General features: G+C 44.7%; 2 protein-coding genes across 2 annotated transcripts in view; one reads left to right on the top strand and one right to left on the bottom strand.

The window, feature by feature from the left end:
* LOC149984347 (coiled-coil domain-containing protein 12-like) overlaps positions 1 to 16759 on the bottom strand; it is a 28941-nt gene extending 12182 nt beyond the window's left edge. The window contains exons 1-2 of the mRNA XM_090220611.1: positions 16550 to 16759; positions 8711 to 8787 (exon numbers count right to left, since the gene is read on the bottom strand). Of these exons, the coding sequence (XP_090076737.1) occupies positions 8711 to 8787; positions 16550 to 16633 (161 nt within the window). The 5' untranslated portion in view covers positions 16634 to 16759. The remainder of the gene's footprint in view (positions 1 to 8710; positions 8788 to 16549) is intronic.
* Positions 16760 to 20367: 3608 nt separating this feature from the next.
* LOC110510431 (neurobeachin-like protein 2) overlaps positions 20368 to 27475 on the top strand; it is a 136189-nt gene continuing 129081 nt past the window's right edge. Inside the window, exon 1 of the mRNA XM_090220591.1 lies at positions 20368 to 21556. Within this exon, the coding sequence (XP_090076717.1) occupies positions 21506 to 21556 (51 nt within the window). The 5' untranslated portion in view covers positions 20368 to 21505. The remainder of the gene's footprint in view (positions 21557 to 27475) is intronic.

The following is a 27475-nucleotide window of genomic DNA, read 5'->3' as shown; positions in this document are numbered from 1 at the left end:
AGAGGAGACAGTCTACAGGTCTAAACCACATGTATTAGGGCCTACTACAGAACCAGCTGAGGAGAGGAGACAGTCTACAGGTCTAAACCACATGTATTAGGTCCTACTACAGAACCAGCTGAGGGACCTGAGGAGAGGAGACAGTCTACAGGTCTAAACCACATGTATTAGGGCCTACTACAGAACCAGCTGAGGGACCTGAGGAGAGGAGACAGTCTACAGGTCTAAACCACATGTATTAGGTCCTACTACAGAACCAGCTGAGGAGAGGAGATAGTCTACAGGTCTAAACCACATGTATTAAGGCCTACTACAGAACCAGCTGAGGGACCTGAGGAGAGGAGACAGTCTACAGGTCTAAACCACATGTATTAGGTCCTACTACAGAACCAGCTGAGGGACCTGAGGAGAGGAGACAGTCTACAGGTCTAAACCACATGTATTAGGTCCTACTACAGAACCAGCTGAGGAGAGGAGATAGTCTACAGGTCTAAACCACATGTATTAAGGCCTACTACAGAACCAGCTGAGGGACCTGAGGAGAGGAGACAGTCTACAGGTCTAAACCACATGTATTAAGGCCTACTACAGAACCAGCTGAGGGACCTGAGGAGAGGAGACAGTCTACAGGTCTAAACCACATGTATTAGGTCCTACTACAGAACCAGCTGAGGGACCTGAGGAGAGGAGACAGTCTACAGGTCTAAACCACATGTATTAGGGCCTACTACAGAACCAGCTGAGGAGAGGAGACAGTCTACAGGTCTAAACCACATGTATTAGGTCCTACTACAGAACCAGCTGAGGGACCTGAGAAGAGGAGACAGTCTACAGGTCTAAACCACATGTATTAGGTCCTACTACAGAACCAGCTGAGGGACCTGAGGAGAGGAGACAGTCTACAGGTCTAAACCACATGTATTAGGTCCTACTACAGAACCAGCTGAGGAGAGGAGACAGTCTACAGGTCTAAACCACATGTATTAGGGCGTACTACATAACCAGCTGAGGGACCTGAGGAGAGGAGACAGTCTACAGGTCTAAACCACATGTATTAGGTCCTACTACAGAACCAGCTGAAGAGAGGAGACAGTCTACAGGCCTAAACCACATGTATCAGGTCTTACTACAGAACCAGCTGAGGAGAGGAGACAGTCTACAGGCCTAAACCACATGTATTAGGTCCTACTACAGAACCAGCTGAGGAGAGGAGACAGTCTACAGGCCTAAACCACATGTATTAGGTCCTACTACAGAACCAGCTGAGGGACCTGAGGAGAGGAGACAGTCTACAGGTCTAAACCACATGTATTAGGGCCTACTACAGAACCAGCTGAGGAGAGGAGACAGTCTACAGGTCTAAACCACATGTATTAGGTCCTACTACAGAACCAGCTGAGGGACCTGAGGAGAGGAGACAGTCTACAGGTCTAAACCACATGTATTAGGGCCTACTACAGAACCAGCTGAGGGACCTGAGGAGAGGAGACAGTCTACAGGTCTAAACCACATGTATTAGGTCCTACTACAGAACCAGCTGAGGAGAGGAGATAGTCTACAGGTCTAAACCACATGTATTAAGGCCTACTACAGAACCAGCTGAGGGACCTGAGGAGAGGAGACAGTCTACAGGTCTAAACCACATGTATTAGGTCCTACTACAGAACCAGCTGAGGGACCTGAGGAGAGGAGACAGTCTACAGGTCTAAACCACATGTATTAGGTCCTACTACAGAACCAGCTGAGGAGAGGAGATAGTCTACAGGTCTAAACCACATGTATTAAGGCCTACTACAGAACCAGCTGAGGGACCTGAGGAGAGGAGACAGTCTACAGGTCTAAACCACATGTATTAAGGCCTACTACAGAACCAGCTGAGGGACCTGAGGAGAGGAGACAGTCTACAGGTCTAAACCACATGTATTAGGTCCTACTACAGAACCAGCTGAGGGACCTGAGAAGAGGAGACAGTCTACAGGTCTAAACCACATGTATTAGGTCCTACTACAGAACCAGCTGAGGGACCTGAGGAGAGGAGACAGTCTACAGGTCTAAACCACATGTATTAGGTCCTACTACAGAACCAGCTGAGGAGAGGAGACAGTCTACAGGTCTAAACCACATGTATTAGGTCCTACTACAGAACCAGCTGAGGGACCTGAGGAGAGGAGACAGTCTACAGGTCTAAACCACATGTATTAGGGCCTACTACAGAACCAACTGAGGAGAGGAGACAGTCTACAGGTCTAAACCACATGTATTAGGTCCTACTACAGAACCAGCTGAGGAGAGGAGACAGTCTACAGGTCTAAACCACATGTATTAGGGCCTACTACAGAACCAGCTGAGGGACCTGAGGAGAGGAGACAGTCTACAGGTCTAAACCACATGTATTAGGGCGTACTACATAACCAGCTGAGGGACCTGAGGAGAGGAGACAGTCTACAGGTCTAAACCACATGTATTAGGTCCTACTACAGAACCAGCTGAGGAGAGGAGACAGTCTACAGGCCTAAACCACATGTATCAGGTCTTACTACAGAACCAGCTGAGGAGAGGAGACAGTCTACAGGCCTAAACCACATGTATTAGGTCCTACTACAGAACCAGCTGAGGAGAGGAGACAGTCTACAGGCCTAAACCACATGTATTAGGTCCTACTACAGAACCAGCTGAGGGACCTGAGGAGAGGAGACAGTCTACAGGTCTAAACCACATGTGTTAGGTCCTACTACAGAACCAGCTGAGGAGAGGAGACAGTCTACAGGCCTAAACCAAATGTATTAGGGCCTACTACAGAACCAGCTGAGGGACCTGAGGAGAGGAGACAGTCTACAGGTCTAAACCACATGTATTAGGTCCTACTACAGAACCAGCTGAGGAGAGGAGACAGTCTACAGGCCTAAATCAAATGTATTAGGGCCTACTACAGAACCAGCTGAGGGACCTGAGGAGAGGAGGCAGTCTACAGGCCTAAACCACACGTATTAGGTCCTACTACAGAACCAGATGAGGAGAGGAGACAGTCTACAGACCTAAACCACATGTATTAGGTCCTACTACAGAACCAGCTGAGGGACCTGAGGAGAGGAGACAGTCTACAGACCTAAACCACATGTATTAGGTCCTACTGTAGAACCAGCTGAGGAGAGGAGACAGTCTACAGGCCTAAACCACATGTATTAGGTCCTACTACAGAACCAGCTGAGGAGAGGAGACAGTCTACAGGCCTAAACCACATGTATTAGGTCCTACTACAGAACCAGCTGAGGAGAGGAGACAGTCTACAGGCCTAAACCACATGTATTAGGTCCTACTACAGAACCAGCTGAGGAGAGGAGACAGTCTACAGGCCTAAACCACATGTATTAGGTCCTACTGCAGAACCAGCTGACAAGAGGAGACATTCTACAGGCCTAAACCACATGTATTAGGTCCTACTGCAGAACCAGCTGACAAGAGGAGACAGTCTACAGGCCTAAACCACATGTATTAGGTCCTACTGCAGAACCAGCTGACGAGAGGAGACATTCTACAGGCCTAAACCACATGTATTAGGTCCTACTGCAGAACCAGCTGACAAGAGGAGACAGTCTACAGGTCTAAACCACATGTATTAGGTCCTACTGCAGAACCAGCTGACAAGAGGAGACATTCTACAGGCCTAAACCAAACACAGCTATAGTTTGTTATCTCTGGAGGTTTGTTATCTCTGGAGGTTACTATACCAGTCAGGGAATAAGGCCTCCCTTTATTCTGCTGAACACATCTCATTAGCATTCTCCATCTGCTCAATGGGTCTGTCTCCAGCACAGCAGATAACAGCTGAGGAGAGAGCTGGTGTCCCACATGCTACGATAGATTGTCATCGATCATCAAGGGCCCTCTTGGTGGAATTCTTAGCGAGCTTGGGTGACATCTCTGTAGGATAGACGGATTGAGCCCAAAGACAGGAGAAAACCTAACCCTCAATGTATGCATCCCAAATCACCCTATTCTCTATATAGGGCCCTGGTCAAAAGTAGTGCACTATATACGGAATAGTGCACTATTGGGAACACAGCCTGAGAACATGACTTTGAATAGGGATTCCTCCTGAGGGAGTGAACAGTGATTGGAGCATGGATCAGTGTTGGAAGCCTGAGAACATGCCTTTGAATAGGGATTCCTCCTGAGGGAGTGAACAGTGATTGGAGCATGGATCAGTGTTGAAAGCCTGAAAACATGACTTTGAATAGGGATTCCTCCTGAGGGAGTGAACAGTGATTGGAGCATGGATCAGTGTTGAAAGCCTGAGAACATGCCTTTGAATAGGGATTCCTCCTGAGGGAGTGAACAGTGATTGGAGCATGGATCAGTGTTGAAAGCCTGAGAACATGCCTTTGAATAGGGATTCCTCCTGAGGGAGTGAACAGTGATTGGAGCATGGATCAGTGTTGAAAGCCTGAGAACATGCCTTTGAATAGGGATTCCTCCTGAGGGAGTGAACAGTGATTGGAGCATGGATCAGTGTTGAAAGCCTGAGAACATGCCTTTGAATAGGGATTCCTCTGAAACAGGGGTTGGGTTAAGGGGGCTGCCTTAAAATCGACATCCACGTCTTCGGCGCCCGGGGAACACTGGGTTAACTGCCTTGTTCAGGGGCAGAACGACAGATTTTAACCTCGTCAGCTCTGGGATTCAATCCAGCAACCTTTCGGTTATTGGCCCATCGCTCTAACCACTAGTTGAGATATAGGCTATAAGGTAGCTGGAGGAGACAGCAGAGAGCCTGTTGGGGATAGGTCTGGGTGTTGAGATGTAGGCTAGGTTAGCTGGAGGAGACAAGGATAGGTCTGAGTGTTGAGATGTAGGCTAGGTTAGCTGGAGGAGACAAGGATAGGTCTGAGTGTTGAGATGTAGGCTAGGTTAGCTGGAGGAGACAGCAGAGAGTCTGTTGGGGATAGGTCTGGGTGTTGAGATGTAGGCTAGGTTAGCTGGAGGAGACAAGGATAGGTCTGGGTGTTGAGATGTAGGCTAGGTTAGCTGGAGAAGACAGCAGAGAGTCTGTTGGGGATAGGTCTGGGTGTTGAGATGTAGGCTAGGTTAGCTGGAGGAGACAAGGATAGGTCTGGGTGTTGAGATGTAGGCTAGGTTAGCTGGAGGAGACAGCAGAGAGCCTGTTGGGGATAGGTCTGGGTGTTGCGATGTAGGCTAGGTTAGCTGGAGGAGACAGCAGAGAGCCTGTTGGGGATAGGTCTGGGTGTTGAGATGTAGGCTAGGTTAGCTGGAGGAGACAGCAGAGAGCCTGTTGGGGATAGGTCTGGGTGTTGAGATATAGGCTAGGTTAGCTGGAGGAGACAGCAGAGAGCCTGTTGGGGATAGGTCTGGGTGTTGAGATGTAGGCTAGGTTAGCTGGAGGAGATAGCAGAGAGCCTGTTGGGGATAGGTCTGGGTGTTGAGATGTAGGCTAGGTTAGCTGGAGGAGACAAGGATAGGTCTGAGTGTTGAGATGTAGGCTAGGTTAGCTGGAGGAGACAAGGATAGGTCTGAGTGTTGAGATGTAGGCTAGGTTAGCTGGAGGAGACAGCAGAGAGTCTGTTGGGGATAGGTCTGGGTGTTGAGATGTAGGCTAGGTTAGCTGGAGGAGACAAGGATAGGTCTGGGTGTTGAGATGTAGGCTAGGTTAGCTGGAGAAGACAGCAGAGAGTCTGTTGGGGATAGGTCTGGGTGTTGAGATGTAGGCTAGGTTAGCTGGAGGAGACAAGGATAGGTCTGGGTGTTGAGATGTAGGCTAGGTTAGCTGGAGGAGACAGCAGAGAGCCTGTTGGGGATAGGTCTGGGTGTTGCGATGTAGGCTAGGTTAGCTGGAGGAGACAGCAGAGAGCCTGTTGGGGATAGGTCTGGGTGTTGAGATGTAGGCTAGGTTAGCTGGAGGAGACAGCAGAGAGTCTGTTGGGGATAGGTCTGGGTGTTGAGATGTAGGCTAGGTTAGCTGGAGGAGATAGCAGAGAGCCTGTTGGGGATAGGTCTGGGTGTTGAGATGTAGGCTAGGTTAGCTGGAGGAGATAGCAGAGAGCCTGTTGGGGATAGGTCTGGGTGTTGAGATGTAGGCTAGGTTAGCTGGAGGAGACAGCAGAGAGCCTGTTGGGGGTGAGGCATCTATCAGAGTTAGCAGTCAACCAACAGGCAGGTCAATACTTGTGTGGATCCAGGCTGGAATGCTGACATACTCTGGTCCACCACAGCTCAAAGCAGTCAGCTCAGAGCTACAGTGCATTCGAAATGTATTCAGACCCCTTGACATTTTCCACATTTTGTTACGTTACAGCCTTATTCTAAATTGATTAAATAATTGTTTTCCCTCATCAACCTACACACAATTCCCCGTAATGACAAAGCGAAAACAGGTTCGCAAATGTATTAAGAATTAAAAACAGAAATACCTTATGTAAGTATTCAGAACCTTTGCTGTTAAACTCTAAATTGATCTCAGGGGCATCCTGTTTCCATTGATCATCCTTCAGATGTTTCTACAACTTGATTGGAGTCCACTTGTGGTAAATTCAACTGATTGGACATGGAAGGGAACACACCTGTCTATATAAGGTCCCACAGTTGACAGTGCATGTCAGAGCAAAAACCAAGCCATGAGGTCGATGGAATTGTCCATAGAGCTCCGAGACAGGATTGTGTCGAGGCACAGATCTGGGGAAGGGTACAAAAAAATTTCTGCAGCATTGAAGGTCCCCAAGAACACACTGACCTCCATCATTCTTAAAAATGGAAGAAGTTTGGAACCACCAAGACTCTTCCAAGAGCTGGCCGCCCGGCCAAATTGAGCAATCAGGGGAGAAGGGCCTTGGTCAGGGAGGTGACCAAGAACCCGATGGTCACTCTGACAGAGCTCCAGAGTTCCTCTGTGAAGATGGGAGAACCTTCCAGAAGGACAACCATCTCTGCAGCACTCCACCAATCAGGTATTTATGGTAGAGTGGCCAGACAGAAGCCACTCCTTAGTAAAAGGCACATGACAGCCCGCTTGGAGTTTGCCAAAAGGCACCTAAAGGACTCTGACCATGAGAAACGAGATTGCCTGAATGCCAAGCGTCACTTCTGGAGGAAACCTGTCACCATCCCTACGGTGAAGCATGGTGGTGGCAGTATCATGATGTGGGGATGTTTTTCAGCGGCAGGGACTGGAAAACTAGTCAGGATCGAGGGAAAGATGAACAGAGCAAAGTACAGAGAGATTCTTGATGAAAACCTGCTGGAGAGCACTCAGGACTCCAGACTGGGGCGAAGGTTCACCTTCCAACAGGACAACAAAGGAGTGGCTTGGGGACAAGTCTCTGAATGTCCTTGAGTGGCCCAGCCAGAGCCCAGACTTGAACTTGATCAAACATCTCTGGAGAGACCTGAAAATAGCTGTGCAGCGACGCTCACCATCCAACCTGACAGAGCTTGATAGGATCTGCAGAGAAGAATAGGAGAAACTCCCCAAATACAGGTGTGTTAAGCTTGTAGCGTCATACCCAAGAAGACTTGAGGCTGTAATCGCTGCCAAAGGTGCTTAAACAGAGTGCTGAGTAAAGGGTCTGAATACTTATGTAAATGAAGACTGGAGTCTGTAATCGCTGCCAAAGGTGCTTAAACAAAGTACTGAGTAAAGGGTCTGAACACTTATGTAAAACGTGATATTTCCGATTTTTCTTTTTAATAAACTGACCAACATTTCTACAAACCTGTTTTTGCCTTGTCATTATGGGGTAGTGTGTGTTGATAAATTGGTATAATTTCTTTTTTTTAAACCTTAAGAAAAAAGCTGTAATGTAATAAAACGTGGAACAAGTCAAGGGGTCTGAATACTTTCAGAATGCACTGTACTTTCCATGGACCTACAGTAGCAGTAACCTACAGGCTGGCCCTAGTTGTCAGAACATGGGAGAAAATGGAACTGTTCATAATCAATCAGGCTACATGAAAGCAACAGGAAGACATGGAGGACAACCACGTCTGCTGCATCACAGCCATCTTGGTCTTTGATACCGCTGTCCTGCAATCTGAGCTCCCATGCAATTTTAATAACTACATGGCTGGTCACAAGATATTGTCTCAGAAGACTAACAGAGGGGTGGAAAAAACATTTCCCAAGTAGCAAAGTGTTTTGTAACCAGCGTCCATACCACGGCCGGTACTGTTCCACTCTCTTCAGAAGTACTTCCTGAGTTTGACCCACAAAACAAAACCCACAAACCCAGGCTGCATCCCACACAGCACCCATAGGGCTCTTATCAAAAGCAGTGCACTAAATAGGGGATAGTGTGTCATTTGGAACGCAGAAGAGGGATTTGCAATGGCCAGCCTGTGAGTGCACTGCCAGCCCAGTGCTGCCGGGACTATCATTAAACATAAACAATGGAAAAAAGCGTCTGTCGTGTGGGAGGGAGGAAGAGATGGCTGCTCTTGTTCCTGCAGCTGAAACACAGAGCCCAGTCAACTGCAGGATGTGTGTGCAGCTATTGTTTAACACAGGACACCTACTCCAACCCAGAGTAAACACTGAACACAGGACACCTGACTGGGAGGATGAGGTGCATTGGGAGACCTTGGTCTAATTCACTATAGGCACCCATCTGGAACAAAAACTGACTGACTACCTGAACTTGTCCAACATGAAATGCTTGTTTTTGTTTTCCGTACTAATGAAAAGGACGTAGGAGAAACTAACCTGTGTCGCTTCTCTTCAGCTTCCTCCTCGGCCCGGTCCCTCTTCCTGTCTGGTTCCCCGTCCTCTCCATCTCTCACCTGTCAGGTGACAAACACCGGGCTATTAAAAGGTGACAAAACACTGGGCTACTGAGGTGACAAAACACCAGGTTACTGAGGTGACAAAACACCGGGCTACTGAGGTGACAAAACACCAGGTTACTGAGGTGACAAAACACCGGGCTACTGAGGTGACAAAACACCAGGTTACTGAGGTGACAAAACACCAGGTTACTGAGGTGACAAAACACCAGGTTACTGGTGACAAAACACCAGGTTACTGAGGTGACAAAACACCAGGTTACTGAGGTGACAAAACACCAGGCAACTGAGGTGACAAAACACCAGGCAACTGAGGTGACAAAACACCAGGCAACTGAGGTGACAAAACACCGGGCTACTGAGGTGACAAACACCAGGCTACTGAGGTGACAAAACACCAGGCTACCGAGGTGACAAAACACCGGGCTACCGAGGTGACAAAACACCAGGCTACTGAGGTGACAAAACACCGGGCTACTGAGGTGACAAAACACCAGGCTACTGAGGTGACAAAACACCGGGTTACTGAGGTGACAAAACACCAGGTTACTGAGGTGACAAAACACCAGGCTACCGAGGTGACAAAACACCAGGCTACCGAGGTGACAAAACACCAGGCTACCGAGGTGACAAAACACTAGGCTACTGAGGTGACAAAACACCAGGCTACCGAGGTGACAAAACACCGGGCTACTGAGGTGACAAAACACCAGGCTACTGAGGTGACAAACACCGGGTAACAGCGTGCATTTAGCAGAGCTGTTAGCAGCACCGCTACTAAATCATGGCCGCCACTGCAAAATAATTTAAATAAATAATTATATACTTTTTAGGATGGTCAAATGTTTTCAGTGTAAACTTAAAATCACTAAAACCAGATATAAAGTATGCAGAAAAGATAATGGACCTAATATATATATATTATATTTACACTACCATTCAAAAGTTTGGGGTCACTTAGAAATGTCCTTGTTTTTGAAAGAAAGCACATTTTTGTCCATTAAAGTATCAAATTGATCTGAAATACCGTGTAGACATTGTTAATGTTGTTAATGACTATTGTAGCTGGAAACAGCTGATTTAAAAAAATGGAATATCTACATAGGCCCATTATCAGCAACCATCACTCCTGTGTTCCAATGGCACGTTGTGTTAGCTAATCCAAGTTTATAATTTGAAAAGGCTATTTGATCATTAGAAAACCCTTTTGCAATGATGTTAGCATAGCTGAAAACTGTTGTTTGATTAAAGACGCAATAAAACTGTCCTTTAGACTAGTTGAGTATCTGGAGCATCAGCATGTGGGTTTGATTACAGGCTCAAAATGCCCGGAAACAAGGAACTTTCTTCTAAAACTCGTCAGTCTATTCTTGTTCTGAGAAATGAAGGCTATTCCATGTGAGAAATTGCCAAGAAACTGAAGATCTCGTACAGCGCTGTGTACTACTCCCTTCACAGAACAGCACAAACTGTCTCTAACCAGAATAGAAAGAGGAGTGGGAGGCCCCGGTGCACAACTGAGCAAGAGGACAACTACATTAGAGTGTCTAGTTTGAGAAACAGATGCCTCACAAGTCCTCAACTGGCAGCGTCATTAAATAGTACCCGCAAAACACCAGTTTCAACGTCAACAGTGAAGAGGCGACTCCGGGATGCTGGCCTTCTAGGCAGAGTTGCAAAGAAAAAGCCATATCTCAGACTGGCCAATAAAAAGAAAAGATTAAGATGGGCAAAACAACAGACACTGGACAGAGGAAGATTGGAAAAATGTGTTATGGACAGACAAATCTAAGTTTGAGGTGTTTGGATCACAAAGAACATTCATGAGACCCAGAAAAAATGCTAGAGGAGTGCTTGACGCCATCTGTCAAGCATGGTGGAGGCAATGTGATGGTCAGGGGGTGGGTTGGTGGTGGTAAAGTGGGAGATTTGTTCAGGGTAAAATGAGATGGTCTGGGGGTGCGTTGGTGGTGGTAAAGTGGGGGATTTGTTGAGGGTAAAAGGAGATGGTCTGGGGGTGCGTTGGTGATGGTAAAGTGGGGGATTTGTACAGGGTAAAAGGAGATGGTCTGGTGGTGCGTTGGTGGTGGTAAAGTGGGGGATTTGTACAGGGTAAAAGGAGATGGTCTGGGGGTGCGTTGGTGGTGGTAAAGTGGGAGATTTGTACAGGGTAAAAGGAGATGGTCTGGGGGTGCGTTGGTGGTGGTAAAGTGGGAGATTTGTACAGGGTAAAAGGAGATGGTCTGGGGGTGATGATGGAATCACTCCATTTTTGCAACGCCCTGTAGACAGCACTTAATTGGAGCCAATTTCCTCCTACAACAGGACAATGACCCAAAACACAGCTCCAAACTATGCAACAACTATTTAGGGAAGAAGCAGTCAGCTGCTATTCTGTCTATAATGGAGTGGCCAGCAGTCACTGGATCTCAACCCTACTGAGCTGTTGTGGGAGCAGCTTGACAGTAGGGTACGTAAGAAGTGTCCATCAAGCCAATCCAACTTGTGGGAGGTGCTTCAGGAAGCATGGGGTGAAATCTCTTCAGATGACCTTAGTTGACAACTAGAAGGCCTAAGGTCTGCAAGGCTGTTATTGCTGCAAATGGAGGATTCTTTGACGAAAGCAAAAGTTTGAAGGACACTATTATTTCAATTAAAAAAAAACAACATTATTTCTAACCTTGTCAACGTCTTGACTATATTTCCTATTCATTTTGCAACTAATTCTTGTATGTTTTCATGAAAAACAAGGGCATTTCTAAGTGACACCAAACGTTTGAACAGTAGTATGTATGTATGTTTTAATAAGATAATCTTTGAGATCTAACAACCTCCAAAAAAAGCAGTCAGGGAGAATCTAAAATTCCCCAAATGGCTCAGTCCCCCCATTGAGTTTGTTTTAAGAGTTGAGTCACTCGTCCCTACTAGACAGTAAGGAATAAGGATCACATCTTCAAGGTTAACACACCGCCCACTTCTCTCCAGGACACCACCCACTTCTCTCCAGGACACCACCCACTTCTCTCCAGGACACTACCACGCCACCCACTTCTCTCCAGGACACTAACACGACTCTCACTTCTTCTGCAAACTGTGGATGGAGTACAACTAACCAGGCCACAAGACAGGAGTTAGTACAACTAACCAGGCCACAAGACAGGAGTTAGTACAACTAACCAGGCCACAAGACAGGAGTTAGTCAAACTACCCAGGCCACAAGACAGGAGTTAGTACAACTAACCAGGCCACAGGACAGGAGTTAGTACAACTAACCAGGCCACAAGACAGGAGTTAGTACAACTAACCAGGCCACAAGACAGGAGTTAGTCAAACTACCCAGGCCACAAGACAGGAGTTAGTACAACTAACCAGGCCACAGGACAGGAGTTAGTACAACTAACCAGGCCACAAGACAGGAGTTAGTACAACTAACCAGGCCACAGGACAGGAGTTAGTACAACTAACCAGGCCACAGGACAGGAGTTAGTACAACTAACCAGGCCACAAGACAGGAGTTAGTCAAACTAACCAGGCCACAGGACAGGAGTTAGTACAACTAACCAGGCCACAAGACAGGAGTTAGTACAACTAACCAGGCCACAGGACAGGCGTGGTTCCCTGTATGAAAACATGTCACCATAAAACATACACATGTAAACAAAAAGTATTGATGTTTTTTTTTTTTAAATATCAGAATATTGTTGACCGTGACCCAAGTCACAGAGCATAACAATGAGGACTAGCAGGACTCCTCCCAGTCCTGCGTTTTCCTGGAGAGGCTTCCTGTCCACCAGCTGGAACAATCCAAAAGGACTCATTCTCCGGTACAGTACAACAATCACATGCTGCAGGAATGTCAACAGCCGTTCATCAAGACTAGCCAGGCTGCTGGGACAAGCCCACTACGGGGCTGTCACTGGCTGGCTCAGCCAAACACACTGAAGGACATTCCCTGATTGTGTTGCAAATGGCAACCTATTCAACAGAGCCCCGGTCAAAAGTAGTGCACTATATAGGGCGTAGGGTGCCATTTGGGAGGGTGACCAAGTCTTATTAACGGCCAATAACGGTGGCTTGCTTGACCTTGGAACAAACAACACATGTGGTGTCATTTGGAGGACGTTTGCTGCAGGAGAACAAAATACCAATGTAAACAACAGGACTGAGGGTCAAGAAGGAGGAAGCTGTAAAGTGGACTTTGGTTGTGTTGGTCGCACTCAGTAACACTGGTAGACTACATACAGTATGTGTGTGTGTGTGTAACTGATAAAAGCCAAACTCTTTTAGGCGAGGGGCCTATCCCTAGTAGGGAAACACTGGTGCCGTATTATGTAGCTATAAGTTGAGGACCCATGATGACTAGCTAAATGTCGAGGGGCCTATCCCTAGCAGGGAAACACTGGTGCCGTATTATGTAGCTATAAGTTGAGGACCCATGATGACTAGCTAAATGTCGAGGGGCCTATCCCTAGCAGGGAAACACTGGTGCCGTATTATGTAGCTATAAGTTGAGGACCCATGATGACTAGCCAGATGTTGAGGGGCCTATCCCTAGCAGGGAAACACTGGTGCCGTATTATGTAGCTATAAGTTGAGGACCCATGATGACTAGCTAAATGTCGAGGGGCCTATCCCTAGCAGGGAAACACTGGTGCCGTATTATGTAGCTATAAGTTGAGGACCCATGATGACTAGCTAAATGTCGAGGGGCCTATCCCTAGCAGGGAAACACTGGTGTCGTATTATGTAGCTATGAGTTGAGGACCCATGATGACTAGCCAGATGTCGAGGGGCCACACTGAACAAAGCATCTGCCAGCCAGCTAGCTACAAAGAAAAAAAGTGTGATGATATAAAATGCATTGTAGGATACAAATGGGATCATCACACAGAGCTCTTAGGTAGTGAGAACTCCATCTTGAATTACTCCTGAGACGCCCTCTAGTTTGGGACCGTATCAACAGCAGCAGAGGAACTTAAAGGTTGAGACCGAGTTTGCGTCTCTGACATGGGTAGGCAGACCGTTCCATAAAAATGGAGCTCTATAGGAGAAAGCCCTGCCTCCAGCCGTTTGCTTAGAAATTCTAGGGACTTTTAGGAGGTCTGCGTCTTGTGACCGTAGCGTACGTGTAGGTATGTACGGCAGGACCAAATCAGAGAGATAGGTAGGAGCAAGCCCGTGTAATGCTTTGTAGGTTAGCAGTAAAACCTTGAAATCAGCCCTTGCTTTGACAGGAAGCCAGTGTAGAGAGGCTAGCACTGGAGTAATATGATCACATTTTTTGGTTCTAGTCAGGATTCTAGCAGCCGTATTTAGCACTAACTGAAGTTTATTTAGTGCTTTATCCGGGTAGCCGGAAAGTAGAGCATTGCAGTAGTCTAACCTAGAAGTGACAAAAGCATGGATTAATTTTTCTGCATCATTCAGTCTTTACTGAAGACTCATCTCTTCCGTGGGTCATATGATTGAGTGTAGTCTGGCCCAGGAGTGGGAAGGTGAACGGAAAGGCTCTGGAGCAACGAACCGCCCTTGCTGTCTCTGATTGGCCGGTTCCCTTCTTTCCACTGGGATTCTCTGCCTGAACAAGGCAGTTAACCCACTGTTCCTAGGCCGTCATTGAAAATAAGAATTTGTTCTTAACTGATTTGCCTAGTTAAATAATATGTTTTTAAATAACAATAAAAATACATTACTGACAATCTGAAATGGTCCACCCATGCAGACAGTGTGGTGATGAAGGCACAGCAGCGCCTCTTCAACCTTAGGAGGCTGAAGAAATGTAGCTTGGCCCCTAAGACTCTCAGAACCTTTTACAGATGCACAATTGAGAGCCTTATGTAGGGCTGTATCACCGCCTGATACGGCAACTGCACCGCCCACCACCACAGGACTCTCCAGAGGGTGGTGAGGGTGGTGGGCACACTACCTGCCCTCCAGGACATCTACAGCACCCGATGTTACAGCCAAAAATATAATCAAGGACATCAACCACCCGAGCCACAGCCTGTTCACCCCGCTATCATCCAGAAGGCAAGGTCAGAACAGGTGCATCAAAGCTGGGACCGAGAGACTGAAAAAGCTTGTATCTCAAGGCCATCAGACTGTTAAATAGCCATCACTATCCGGTTACTCAACCCTGCACCTTAGAGGCTGCTGCCCTATATACATAGATATGGACACATTGGCCACTTTAATCATGGAACACTAGTCACTTTAATAATGTTTACACACTGCTTTTCTCATCTCATATGTAGATACTGTATTCTACTGTATTTAGTCAATGCCACTCCGACATTGCTCGTCCTAATATTTATATATTTCTTAATTCCATTCTTACTTTTAGGTTGTGTGTATTGTTGTGAATTGTTAGATACTACCTGTTGGCGCTAGGAACACAAGCATTTTGCTACACCTGCAATAACATCTGCTAAATATGTGTTTCCAATACAATTTGATGGTTCCAGACTTGGTGCATTGGTACCGCTTACAGTGCGGTAGCAGAGAACAGTTTATGACTTGGGTGGCTGGAGTCTGACAATTTTTAGGGGCTTCCTCTGACACCGCCTGGTATAGAGGTCCTGGATGGCAGGAAGCTCGGCTCCAGTGATGTACTGGGCCGTACGCACTATCCTCTGTAGCTCTTAGAGATGTGGACAGCAAGTAACTTGAAGCTCTCAACCCGCTTAACTACAGCCCTGTCGATATGAATGGGGGTGTACTTGGCCCTTCTGTTTCCTGTAGTCCACGATCAGCTCCTTTGTCTTGCTGACATTGAGGGAGCGGTTGTTGTCCTGGCACCACACTGTCAGGTCTCTGAACTCCTCCCTATAGGCTGTCTCATAGTCGTAGGTGATCATCTGCCGTTTCATCAGCAAACTTAATGATGGAATTGGAGTCGTGCTTGGCCACGCAGTTGTGGGTTAACAGGGAGTACAAGAGGGGACTAAGCACGCACCCCTGAGGAGCCCCCGAGTTGAGAGTCAGCATGGCGGATGTGTTGTTGCCTACACTCACCACCTGGGGGCGGCCCGTCAGGAAGTCCAGGATCCAGTTGCAGGTGTTCAGTTCCAGGGTCCTTAGCTTAGTGATGAGCTTGGAGGGCACTATGGTGTTGAACGCTGCACTGTGACATTAGTCAATTTATTCTCACATGAACAGACTGCGTCATCTGTGGATCTGTTGGGGCGGTATGCGAATTGGAGTGGGTCCAGGGTGTCTGGGATGATGGTGTTGATGTGAGCCATGACCCGCCTTTCAAAAACATATCATGGCTACAGATGTGCTTACTAAGGGGCGATAGTCATTTAGACAGGTTGTTGCTTGCAAATCCCATGACCAGTTATCAAAACAACCCCGAGAGAACAAAGTTGAGAATTCTCAGCTAATATCAACAGTCGATTAATGAACTAACATGTTTGAGTAAATTATCCCATCATAGCTAGCTAGCTAATTTCACCATCAGTTCACAACTAGCTAACTAGCATAGCAAGCTAAATACAGACAGCTAGTTAGCTAGCCTAGTAGTTATCTAACTAGCTAACCATGTAGAATCTGTTATTTGAGCTTCCAGTTAATAACGTTAGCTAGCTATGTACATTTCAAACGAATGTCAAGAGCAATGCTGTGTGTAACTAGCTCCTGTTCTTTCCATCAGCTAGCTAACGTTACCTAGCTAACTCAAACAGCTGGTAGCGAGCTAGCTAATTCTATGTTTGTACTGTTTACAACACAGACATTGTTATTGCTGGGTGATACTCACTTGAAGTTGTCGACCTCTCAAAGCTTTAAGTCTTTCTTTCCTTTTTAATGCTTGTTCCTGCAGTGAACCAACCGATTGCTCCATTTTTGTTTCACGCTGTGTTGTCGTGGTTCGGAAATCGATTCATAGGACTAGCTAGTAGCTACTCTCAAAGGTTTAGAAGGGAGTGCTGAGCGCATCGATTCATGGCCTGAACATCTGAGCAAATAGGCAGGCTACTGGGGCCTACTGTATTAAATTATGTGCACAATAATAACACACTAATATCATCAGAATATCTTATAAAATATGTATTTTTTTTTAAACCTATACATTTACCAGAGCAAAAGTAGAAGGCAAAATTATATCAAATTATAAGGCTGAAAAGCCTGCAATAATGTCACAGGACATCATGATCAACAATCAGGCCTCTATAATGTTTTTCAATTAAAATAAAACATCAAACTATATGGTTGCCTTGTTCAACATTGGCACCTTGTTAACTGAGCAAATACGCAGGGGTGCAAAAAATAAACATTTCATTTGATCTTGGAAGGCTTTTTATTTAAAATAAGTCGTGGTTCAGTTGACCCTGGTCAACCGGTCGACTGCCTGCCCCTCTCCCAGACTTTAATTGGCTCAATGGAAATTCTGTCAATCTCTAGTGAATCTTTGTTTTCATTTCAACAGCTTTCCACTTGTGATGTGCAGGACGTCTTGCACAAGATTGATGTTAAAAAAAAAACATCCACTGCGGCTCATTTGCTTGATCCTTTCTTGTTGCAGCTTTCTGCTCCTCTGAATGCAGAATAATAACTATTATTCTTAACCTTACAATTATTCCTGGTACAATTCCCGGGGATCTGGAAGGTGGCCCATAAACTCCTTCACAAAGGTGGCGATCTGTGTGACCTAAATCTTTATTGAACTAGTTCCAGACTCTCTTGCCAAGCAAAAATTCTAGAATCCTTGGAAAACCTAAATGTATATCCTTTTTAACTAGGAAATGTATTCTAAATGTACACCAGTCAGGTTTCAGACCAGATTAAATAAAGCACCATCTTTGCTACTTCTTTGGTTTTAAATTATTTTCTTAATTGTTTGGATAAGAAGAAACACTGTGCGGCCTCTTTTATTGACCCGTCTAAAGCCTCCGACACTATGGATCACTCAGTACTTATTCAGAGGCTTTCGTCAATCGGCCTGGACCAGGCTGCATGCAGCTGGTTGGATAATGATTGAAAAGAATGAAAGCAGTGTGTATTTACAGATGGTGTTAAATCCGTTTTTTCTGGACATAAAGACAGTCCCGCAGTGATCGATTCTTCAGTTCTTTTGAGTATCCTCAAAAATATTTAAAAAATCAATTCAAACGTTATTTGTCACATGCGCCGAATACAACAGACCTTACAGTGAAATGTTTACTTACAAGCTTAAGCAATAATGAAGAGTCTTTTTTAAAGTAAATTAAAAAATAATAATAATACAAACACAATAAAAGTTTTATTTTTGAAGAAACACAATAACATAACTATAGAGGCTATATACAGGGGGTACTGGTACCGAGTCAATGTGTGAGGGTACCGGTTAGACAATGTGCGGGGGTACAGGCTCGTCGAGGTAATTGAGGAAACATATACAGTACATGTAGGTAGGGATAAAGTGAATATGCATAGATAATAAACAGCAGCATAAAAAAGGTGTTTCAATGTAAATAGTCTGGGTGGCCATTTGATGACCTGTTTAGCAGTCTTATGGTTTGGGGGTAGAAGCTGTTAAGCAGTCTTATGGTTTGGGGGTAGAAGCTGTTAAGCAGTCTTATGGTTTGGGGGTAGAAGCTGTTAAGCAGTCTTATGTTTTGGGGGTAGAAGCTGTTAAGCAGTCTTATGGTTTGGGGGTAGAAGCTGTTAAGCAGTCTTATGGTTTGGGGGTAGAAGCTGTTAAGCAGTCTTATGGTTTGGGGGTAGAAGCTGTTAAGCAGCCTTTTGGACCTAGATTTGCTTCGGTACCGCTTGCCATGTGGTAGCAGAGAGAACAGTCTATGACTTGGGTGGCTGGAGTCTTGACAATTCTTAGGGTCTTCCTCTGACACTGCCTGGTATAGAGGTCCTGGATGGCACAAAGCTTGGCCCCAGTGATGTACTGGGCCGTACGCACTACCCTGTGTAGCGCCTTGCAGTCGGATGCCGAGTAGTTGCCATACCAGGCGATGATGCAACCAGTCAGGATGCTCTCGATGGTGCAGCTGTATAACTTTTTGAGGATCTGAGGACCCATGCCAAATCTTTTCAGTATAGCCTATGCTCCTGAATTCTTAACACAAATAATTATATTCTTACACTGTCAGTCTATAATCAGCATGTGAGTGAGGGTGGCTTTGTATTCATCCTTCATATAGAGAGAGAGGCCCAGCTAGGCCCAACAGAGGGCCACCCAGCCAGCACTGGGTAGTGGGTAGGTCCTGGTGTGGAATGTAGGCCATTGCCATGGCAATATTACAGCTGCCTGCCTGGAGGTTCTGTTGTGGCCATCCTCCTGTTGACCAGTGTTTTCCCCATAGAATTAGGAATTAGAATACACATTTAATAGGATCTCTATGGTTGGCTCTGTGTTAAAAATTCACCATCACTAACTTGTGTCAGTTGGTCATACAAGAAATATCATTCTTTCCCCTTCTTACAATTTTTTTTACTAAACCCAGACATTTGAATCTTGAGTCTTTATCAAAATAAATTGTATATCAGCCTCTGGGGTGTAATCCACAGTTCCTCTACAAAGATACAGATTATGGGACAGAGGAAATTGACTGTATGATGGATTAGATTGATAATCATAACGTTTTTATTTAACTAGGCAAGGCAGTTAAGAACAAATTCTTATTTACAATGTCGGCTTACCCCGGCCAAACCCTAACCCGGATGACGCTGGGCCAATTGTGCGCCACCCTATTGGACTCCCAATCACGTCCGGTTGTGATACAGCCTGGAATCGAACCAGGATCTGTAGTGACGCCTATAGCACTGAGATGCAGTGCCTTAGACAGCTTTGCCGCTCGGGAGCCCCTGAGTGACTAGTGTGAGGTCATTAAGAGGCAGTGTTATCGCATAACATTGGCACGAGGATACCGGCCCGGGATACCAACCCCAATCCCTTCCAGTTCCAACCCGTTTCAACAGTGTAGTTTCCCCGAGGCTCCACCTTTAACTGAACAGCTTTGAGTTGGTAGTTAAATTATCAGTAAGTCTTTGAATATCTGACAGCAAAAAAAAACGATTTGAAAATCTCTTTGAAAATCTGACCGAAAAAAATAAAAAATCAACAAATATTGCCTGGCTGGAGTAAAACTATTACGTTCTTTCTTGTCTGTCTTTTGTAATTTGTTCAATGAACAATAAAATAAGGAACCATCTGTACTGACACAATAAGGAAGCTCTTCCCTTCCGTATACACAACTAACTGTACATGTTCAATTACATATTTGTTTTTCAATGATATAGCCTATGTACACACAATCGCTCATGACGCAATTACGCAAGATTTTAGTTCTTGGTTTCTGAGACTAATGTGTCTTTCTACCCCTCATTTGTTCAAATACATTAATTAACAAGATCTAGTATAGGAAATCCATACAGTGTACCATACTGTTCCCTGTTGAATAGATGTCTCACTGTAAGCCTGTACCTGTCATGGTTATATATTTGTTTAATACCTTGTTTAATACCTCTGCTTTTATGGCTTTAGTGCTCTGTACTTCTTACTGTCAGATATAAACACTGGAAAGGGGAGGGATCAGCTTGGATGGCTGTGTTTATAGATGAGAGAGAGAGAGAGAGAGATCCACAAGCCAAGTGGGCAATGGGCAAGACTCAAGGGAAACACACTATGGGACATTTTCCAGGGCACAGCCTAGTCCTGGACTAAACACCAAGCTCAATTAAGAATCCCCATTGAAAATGCTTTTAAGTCCAGTATTAGGAGTAATCTGTGACAGGGAAACGGCCCCTACATGTCTGTTTATAGCATAGAAATGGATTTCTAGCTCTATTCCAATTAACCATAGGCTGATTCAAGTAATTAGGACAAATCCTTTGGGAACATTTGGCACAGACTATTGTCATTTCCCAGAAATCCCCACATTGCCTGTCAGTTCAATATGCACATTGTTCTCTCTTTTGAAGGATAATGATGCTCTTTATTATCTTTGTTTAGTATGATGGGGCTGCTAAGAGTGTATTTTGTGAGATGACAATGTTTTATTATATTTGGGCTTCATCATCATCATATTCAATTTGATAACGTAAATGTTAGAACATACAACATGGCCTTTGTAAGTCCTGTTTAAATGTTTAGTTATAACTTCTAGATGGACATTTTTAAAGGGTGGATGTGTCTTTAAGAATATTACCTGTCCATACTACAGTGCGCTCGCAGTCTGTCGCGAAGCCAGAGGGTTTGCGTGAACGTTCCAAAAAGTGGATGTTTAGAAGACTTCTACAAAACGGCGTGGAGTCAACGTCCTGTCGCCTCACTGCGCCGACACTTTACTGTAGATATGGAAGGAGATGCATAACTGTATATTAAGACGTAAACCGTATTATAATAAGATACCATCTGACTGCTGTGTCCGTGGGAATTACTTCGTAATTGGGGGATCATCATATTCATGCGGGTTTATTTTGCTTTGGAATTCTTGATCTGTTCTTGCTCTTGACATGATATCCACGGCAGACTGTTTTTTTTTAACCATGTCTTTTATAATTAATTTGGCAATCTGCTAAACTTTGGGGAGAGCATACAATATTCTGTCTGTCGATCACTTTGGATACTGCGAGCTATGTTGCCAAGATGTTACAAGAGACCAATGTTTCGTCCTTTTTTCTGGAAACAATCTTAACGCTCTTTTTGCAAACACATGTAAAAGTACAATGATACGTTCATACTGAAACCAAGGGATTACACACAGAAGGACGGTGGAGAATGGCTTCGAAGGAGAGGTTGAATGAGCAGTGGATTTTATATTACACCAAGGTAAGTTTAATACGGGGGGGGGGCTGACACCTGTTGTTGAATTGCAATTGTCCTATATTTGCTTGAAAGCTTTTTTCGAAGGTATCACCGGAAAACATGACTGCAGTGCACGCTACAGTTGGCAACCATATTTGCCAATGCTTGTTGTTCTGATAGTGAGCAGGCGGAATCGTATGAGGAAGTATTTGGGATTCATGCAGGATGTATTTTGAGCGTGTCGACTCATAAATTTCACCTCTGTCCATAAACAGGCAGTTTTATTCCGTGATATGCCAGCACTATCTACGGTTTAGATTATCTGATTTTGTGAAACATTGTTCTAATTCTATGCTAGTATAACTTGGCGTCGACAACTCTGGATATGGTTCCTTTACCTGCTGGCTACTGCCAAGGTCAGAGACGGAATAGGAAGCGAGACACCCCACTCGCTGTTTCTTTCTGGTCCAGACCCAGCTGCTACTGAATTAGTGTCTATGGGAGACCCACCCCGTTAAGTAGACCGGAACGGACCATTTTTTTCAATGGTAAACTGCTTGAGTGAACCATCTTCATTTATCCACCATCTTTGGTCAGGTGCCCTCTTTACTTCCTGAATGTAGTTCCTACTAGTCACATGTATGTTGTTCACTTTAGCAGAGTTGGGGTAGGCCTACAGATAGTTATCCTTCTCTTATTTGTTTAACAGATGATTTCTTCAGGGATATGGGTCATAGCATAACATATTTGCAACATTGTATTGGCAGTGGTGTAGCGCGGTTTCACGGCCCCGCAAGGTCTGTGCAATGGGGCATAGATAAAAATGTGCCGTTTTATAGCAAATGTCGTGGTATTTTACACATTTTTGCCATGAAGCTGAGATAAAATGTTCCAGTTTTAAAGCTAATTTCCCCAAAACTCGTAGGCCGTGCGCTATGCCAGGGTTTATCAGTTTGTAGACTACTGAACCAGCACCTGCCTATAATAAATACATCGTAGCCTACAAGAACACAACTGTTGCAACAGCATTAGCATTTTCATCAGCATCACAAAACTCCTTGTCTGAAATGTGCCGAGAAATTAAAAATGTGTGTTATTGATATAGCCTACACACACTAGTGGTCTGCATTGCAACCCTGACAGATTACACCCAGGTCGGCCTGCAACAAACATTTCCATAAGAGTGGTGGAAAAAGACTTGTCCTTGGTTTATTTTAGAATTGGGTGTGACTACTAACTGGCAATGGTCAGTCATCCATCCCTTTTCACGATTCCCCTTTTGAATGAAAACATATTGCCTGGAAATTAATTAATGATACTAAATTATTCACTAGATTTTGCAATCTGTTTCAAATGCCTAAGGAAAAGTTGCAATGAGTACTGCAGTCTTTTACTATTATGTTACATGCCTATTTTGAGGTGCAGTTGGTGACATTCCCTTCTACACCCATGCAACCATACCTAGGCCTTCCTCTCCTCTCCCTATTCCCTCTTACCTCATAGCTTGAGGCACTGGCAGGCATTGAGGGGTTAAACATGGCAGAAGACAAAGCAGATGGACCTGTTTCAGCAGGTAGAAGAGCAGACAGAGGAGGGCCCCTCCCTCACTAGGCCTACCTCCTGTCCTGTTGGTTCACTAACAGAGGAGGGCCCCTCCCTTACTAGGCCTACCTCCTGTCCTGTTGGTCCACTAACAGAGGAGGGCCCCTCCCTCACTAGGCCTACCCTCCTGTCCTGTTGGTTCACTAACAGAGGAGGGCCCCTCCCTCACTAGGCCTACCCTCCTGTCCTGTTGGTTCACTAACAGAGGAGGGCCCATCCCTCACTAGGCCTACCTCCTGTCCTGTTGGTTCACTAACAGAGGAGGGCCCCTCCCTTACTAGGCCTACCTCCTGTCCTGTTGGTCCACTAACAGAGGAGGGCCCCTCCCTCACTAGGCCTACCCTCCTGTCCTGTTGGTTCACTAACAGAGGAGGGCCCCTCCCTCACTAGGCCTACCCTCCTGTCCTGTTGGTTCACTAACAGAGGAGGGCCCATCCCTCACTAGGCCTACCTCCTGTCCTGTTGGTTCACTAACAGAGGAGGGCCCCTCCCTCACTAGGCCTACCTCCTGACCTGTTGGTTCACTAACAGAGGAGGGCCCCTCCCTCACTAGGCCTACCTCCTGTCCTGTTGGTCCACTAAGCCCACAGTCTGCATCCCGAATGGCACCCTATTCCCTATATAGTGCACTGCTTTTGACCAGGGCCTGCATAGGGAATAGGATGCAACCCCATTGCTGTTGGTTTAGATGCCCACACACAGTACATCTGGGTGGGGTCACATTTTAAGGCTGGGACGATACCAGTATCTCAATATTTTTTTTCCATGGCAAAAATGTAAACAGGAAGCAGACCAAACTCGTTGGTCCTTTAACCTGCTGGATGTAACATACTGTGTGCTGTAGTTTGGAAATATAAATACATGTGACTCTGGATGACAACATAATGATGTTTGTTTCCAACATTAAGGCTGTTTTCCTAAAACCCACTTTGTATTTTGTTTTCTTGCCGCTCTACTGTTGAGTATCTCTATATACTGGTTTTGTCCCAGCCCTTGTCCCATTTCAAAACAAATGCAATCAACCAATGTGACATCGTCATTGTTTAATACATATCTGCATGCAGAGTGGGTGCCAGTGTTTGAATATTATCTGGTGTGTCAGTCTAAGTCAGGGTTTCCCAAACTTGGTCCCGGGGCCCCTCCTAGGTACACACTTTGGTTTTTACCCATAGCACATCACAGCTGATTTCAAATAATCAAAGCTTGATGATGAGTTGGTTATTTGAATCAGCTGTGTAGCGCTAGGACAAAAACCAGAACGGGGGCCCCAGGACCGAGTTGGGGAAACCCTTGTCTAAGTGAGGCTTCATTACTCATGGTTTTTATGGTGACCCCATTGTCTGCAGGTTAAACCTTTACTGGGTGTTCTAACAACTACTGTTAGATGTACGTAGGAGAGGTGGACCGATTTATGATTTTTCAACGCCGATATCGATTAATCCGTTGATTAAAAAATATATATATATATTTAAAAAAAATATATATTTGTAATAATGACAATTATAACAATACTGAATTAACAATGAACAATTTCATTTTAACTTAATATAATACACAGCAATGAAACATGTTAAATTTGGTTTAAATAATGCAAAAACAAAGTGTTGGAGAAGAAAGTAAAAGTGCAATATGTGCCATATAAAAAAAAAAAAAGCTAACGTTTAACCTGTTGAGTGTAGAGGGCAGTATTTTGATGTTTGGATGAAAAACGTCCCCGAATTAAACTGCCTATTTCTCAGGCCCAGAAGCTAGAATATGCATATAATTGTCAGATTAGGATAGAAAACACTAAACGTTTCCAAAACTGTTAAAATATTGTCTGTGAGTATAACAGAACTGATATTGCAGGTGAAGACCTGAGGAAAATCCAACTAGGAAGTGCCTCTTATTTTGAATGCTCCCTGTTCCATTGCATGCCTTCCCTCCATTTAAAGGGATAGCAACCAGATTGTGTGAAGTCTTTAGACATAGTTTCAGCGTTTTATTCTGAAAAATGAGCGAGAACGATCACATCGCGTCAGTGGATGGCTTGGTGCCAGCAGAGTTTTGCATGTGCAACAGCTTGGAGCAGACATTTTCCCTCTCTCTCTCCTATTGAAAAAGCTACGGTTCGGTTGAAATATTAGATTTATTGTAAAAACAACCTGAGGATTGATTATAAAAAACGTTTGACATGTTTCTACGAACTTTACGGATACTATTTGGAATTTTCGTCTGCCCCGTCGTGACCGCTCGAGCCTGTGAATTACTCAACAAAACGCGGCAACCAAATGGAGGTATTTTGGATATAAAAATAATCTTTATGCAACAAAAGGAAGGAACATTTATTGTGTAACTGGAAGTCTCGTGAGTGCAAACATCCAAAGATCATCAAAGGTAAGCGATTCATTTTATTGCTTTTCGTGTCCAATCTACTTTGCTGCTAGCTGTTTGTAATGTTTTCTGCTGAGAGAGGTGGCCCAACATAAACGCTTGGTTTGCTTTAGCTGTAAAGCTTTTTTGACATCTGACACGCCAGGTAGATTAACAACAAGCTAAGCTGTGTTTTGCTATATAGCACTTGTGATTTCATGAAAATTAAATACTTTTAGTAATTTAATTTGAATTTGGCGCTCTGCAATTCAGCGGATGTTGACAAATGATCCTGCTAACAGGATGGGTGCGCCAAGAAGTTCCTTGCTCAGAACATGAGAACATATGAAAGCTGGTGGTTCCTTTTAACATGAGTCTTCAATATTACCAGGTAAGAAGTTTTAGGTTGTAGTTATTATAGGACTATTTCTCTCTATACCATTTGTATTTCATATACCTTTTGACTATTGGATGTTCTAATAGGTACTTTAGTATTGCCAGCCTAATCTCGGGAGTTGATAGGCTTTATGTCATAAACAGCGCAATGCTTGAAGCATTGCGAAGAGCTGCTGGCAAAACGCACAAAAGTGCTGTTTGAATGAATGCTTACGAGCCTGCTGCTGCCTACCACCGCTCAGTCAGACTGCTCTATCAAATCATAGACTTAATTATAATATAATAACACCCAGAAATACAAGCCTTAATGACCTAATATGGTCATATCCGGAAACTATCATTTCGAAAACAAAACGTTTATTCTTTCAGTGAAATACGGAACCGTTCCGTATTTTATCTAATGGATGGTATCCCTAAGTCTAAATATTGCTGTTACATTGCACAACCTTCAATGTTGTGTCATAATTATGTACAATTCTGGCAAATTAGTTTGCAACGAGCCAGGCGGCCCAAACTGTTACATATACCCTGACTCTGCGTGCAATGAACGCAAGAGAAGTGACACAATTTCCCTAGTTAGTGATTTTAAGAAAGGCATTGATGTTTATGGTTAGGTACATTCGTGCAACGATTGTGCTTTTTTCGCAAATTAGCTCTTGTTAAATCATCCCACGTTTGGCGAAATTGTCTGTCTTTGTTAGGAAGAAAGTCTTCACACAGTTCACAACGAGCCAGGTGGCCCAAACTGCTGCATATACCCTGACTCTGTTGCACAGAACGCAAGAGAAGTGACACAATTTCCCTAGATAAAATAAATTCATGTTAGCAGGCAATATTAACTAAATATGCAGATTATATAAAATGTATATACTTGTGTATTGATTTTAAGAAAGGCGTTGATGTTTATGCTAAGGTACACATTGGTGCAACGACAGTGATTTTTTCGCAAATGTGCTTGTCAAATCACCCGTTTGGCGAAGTAGGCTGTGATTCAATGGAAAATTAACAGGCACCGCGCAGATTATATGCAACACAGGGCAAGATAGATAAACTAGTAATATCGTCAACCATGTGTAGTTAACTAGTGATTATGTTAAGATTGTTTTTATAAAGATACGTTTAATGCTAGCTAGCACCTTACCTTGGCTCCTTGCTGCACTCACATAACAGGTAGTCAGCCTGCCACGCAGTCTCCTCGTGGAGTGCAACGTAATCGGCCATGATCGGTGTCCAAAAATGCAGATTACAGATTGTTATAACTTGAAATCAGCCCTAATTAATCGGCCATTCCAATTAATTAATTCGTACCTCTAGTACGACGCATATTTGACTTGTTCTTAAGACTGGCAAATCAACAGTAATGATCTGATTAGCCTGTGTGAGAGAAAGGTAGACTATTGACTAGTGTGTTCTAGACTGGGCATTGGACAAGATTTAACAGACTCGTGTGTTCCAGACTACCTAGGCCACCACAGGTGTAGGCCCCCATACTGTCTCTTGTTCTCTCTCTCTCTCTCTCTCTCTCTATGTCCACTGTCTGTGGGTGTACTGCTGAGCTCAGTGTTATGTTGTGTCTGCCCATCTGTGTCTAGC

Source organism: Oncorhynchus mykiss, chromosome 3 (assembly GCF_057628025.1).
Source record: "Oncorhynchus mykiss isolate SJ-2025 chromosome 3, ASM5762802v1, whole genome shotgun sequence".
Lineage (NCBI taxonomy): Eukaryota > Metazoa > Chordata > Actinopteri > Salmoniformes > Salmonidae > Oncorhynchus > Oncorhynchus mykiss.
This window is presented reverse-complemented; position numbering and strand designations above follow the sequence as displayed.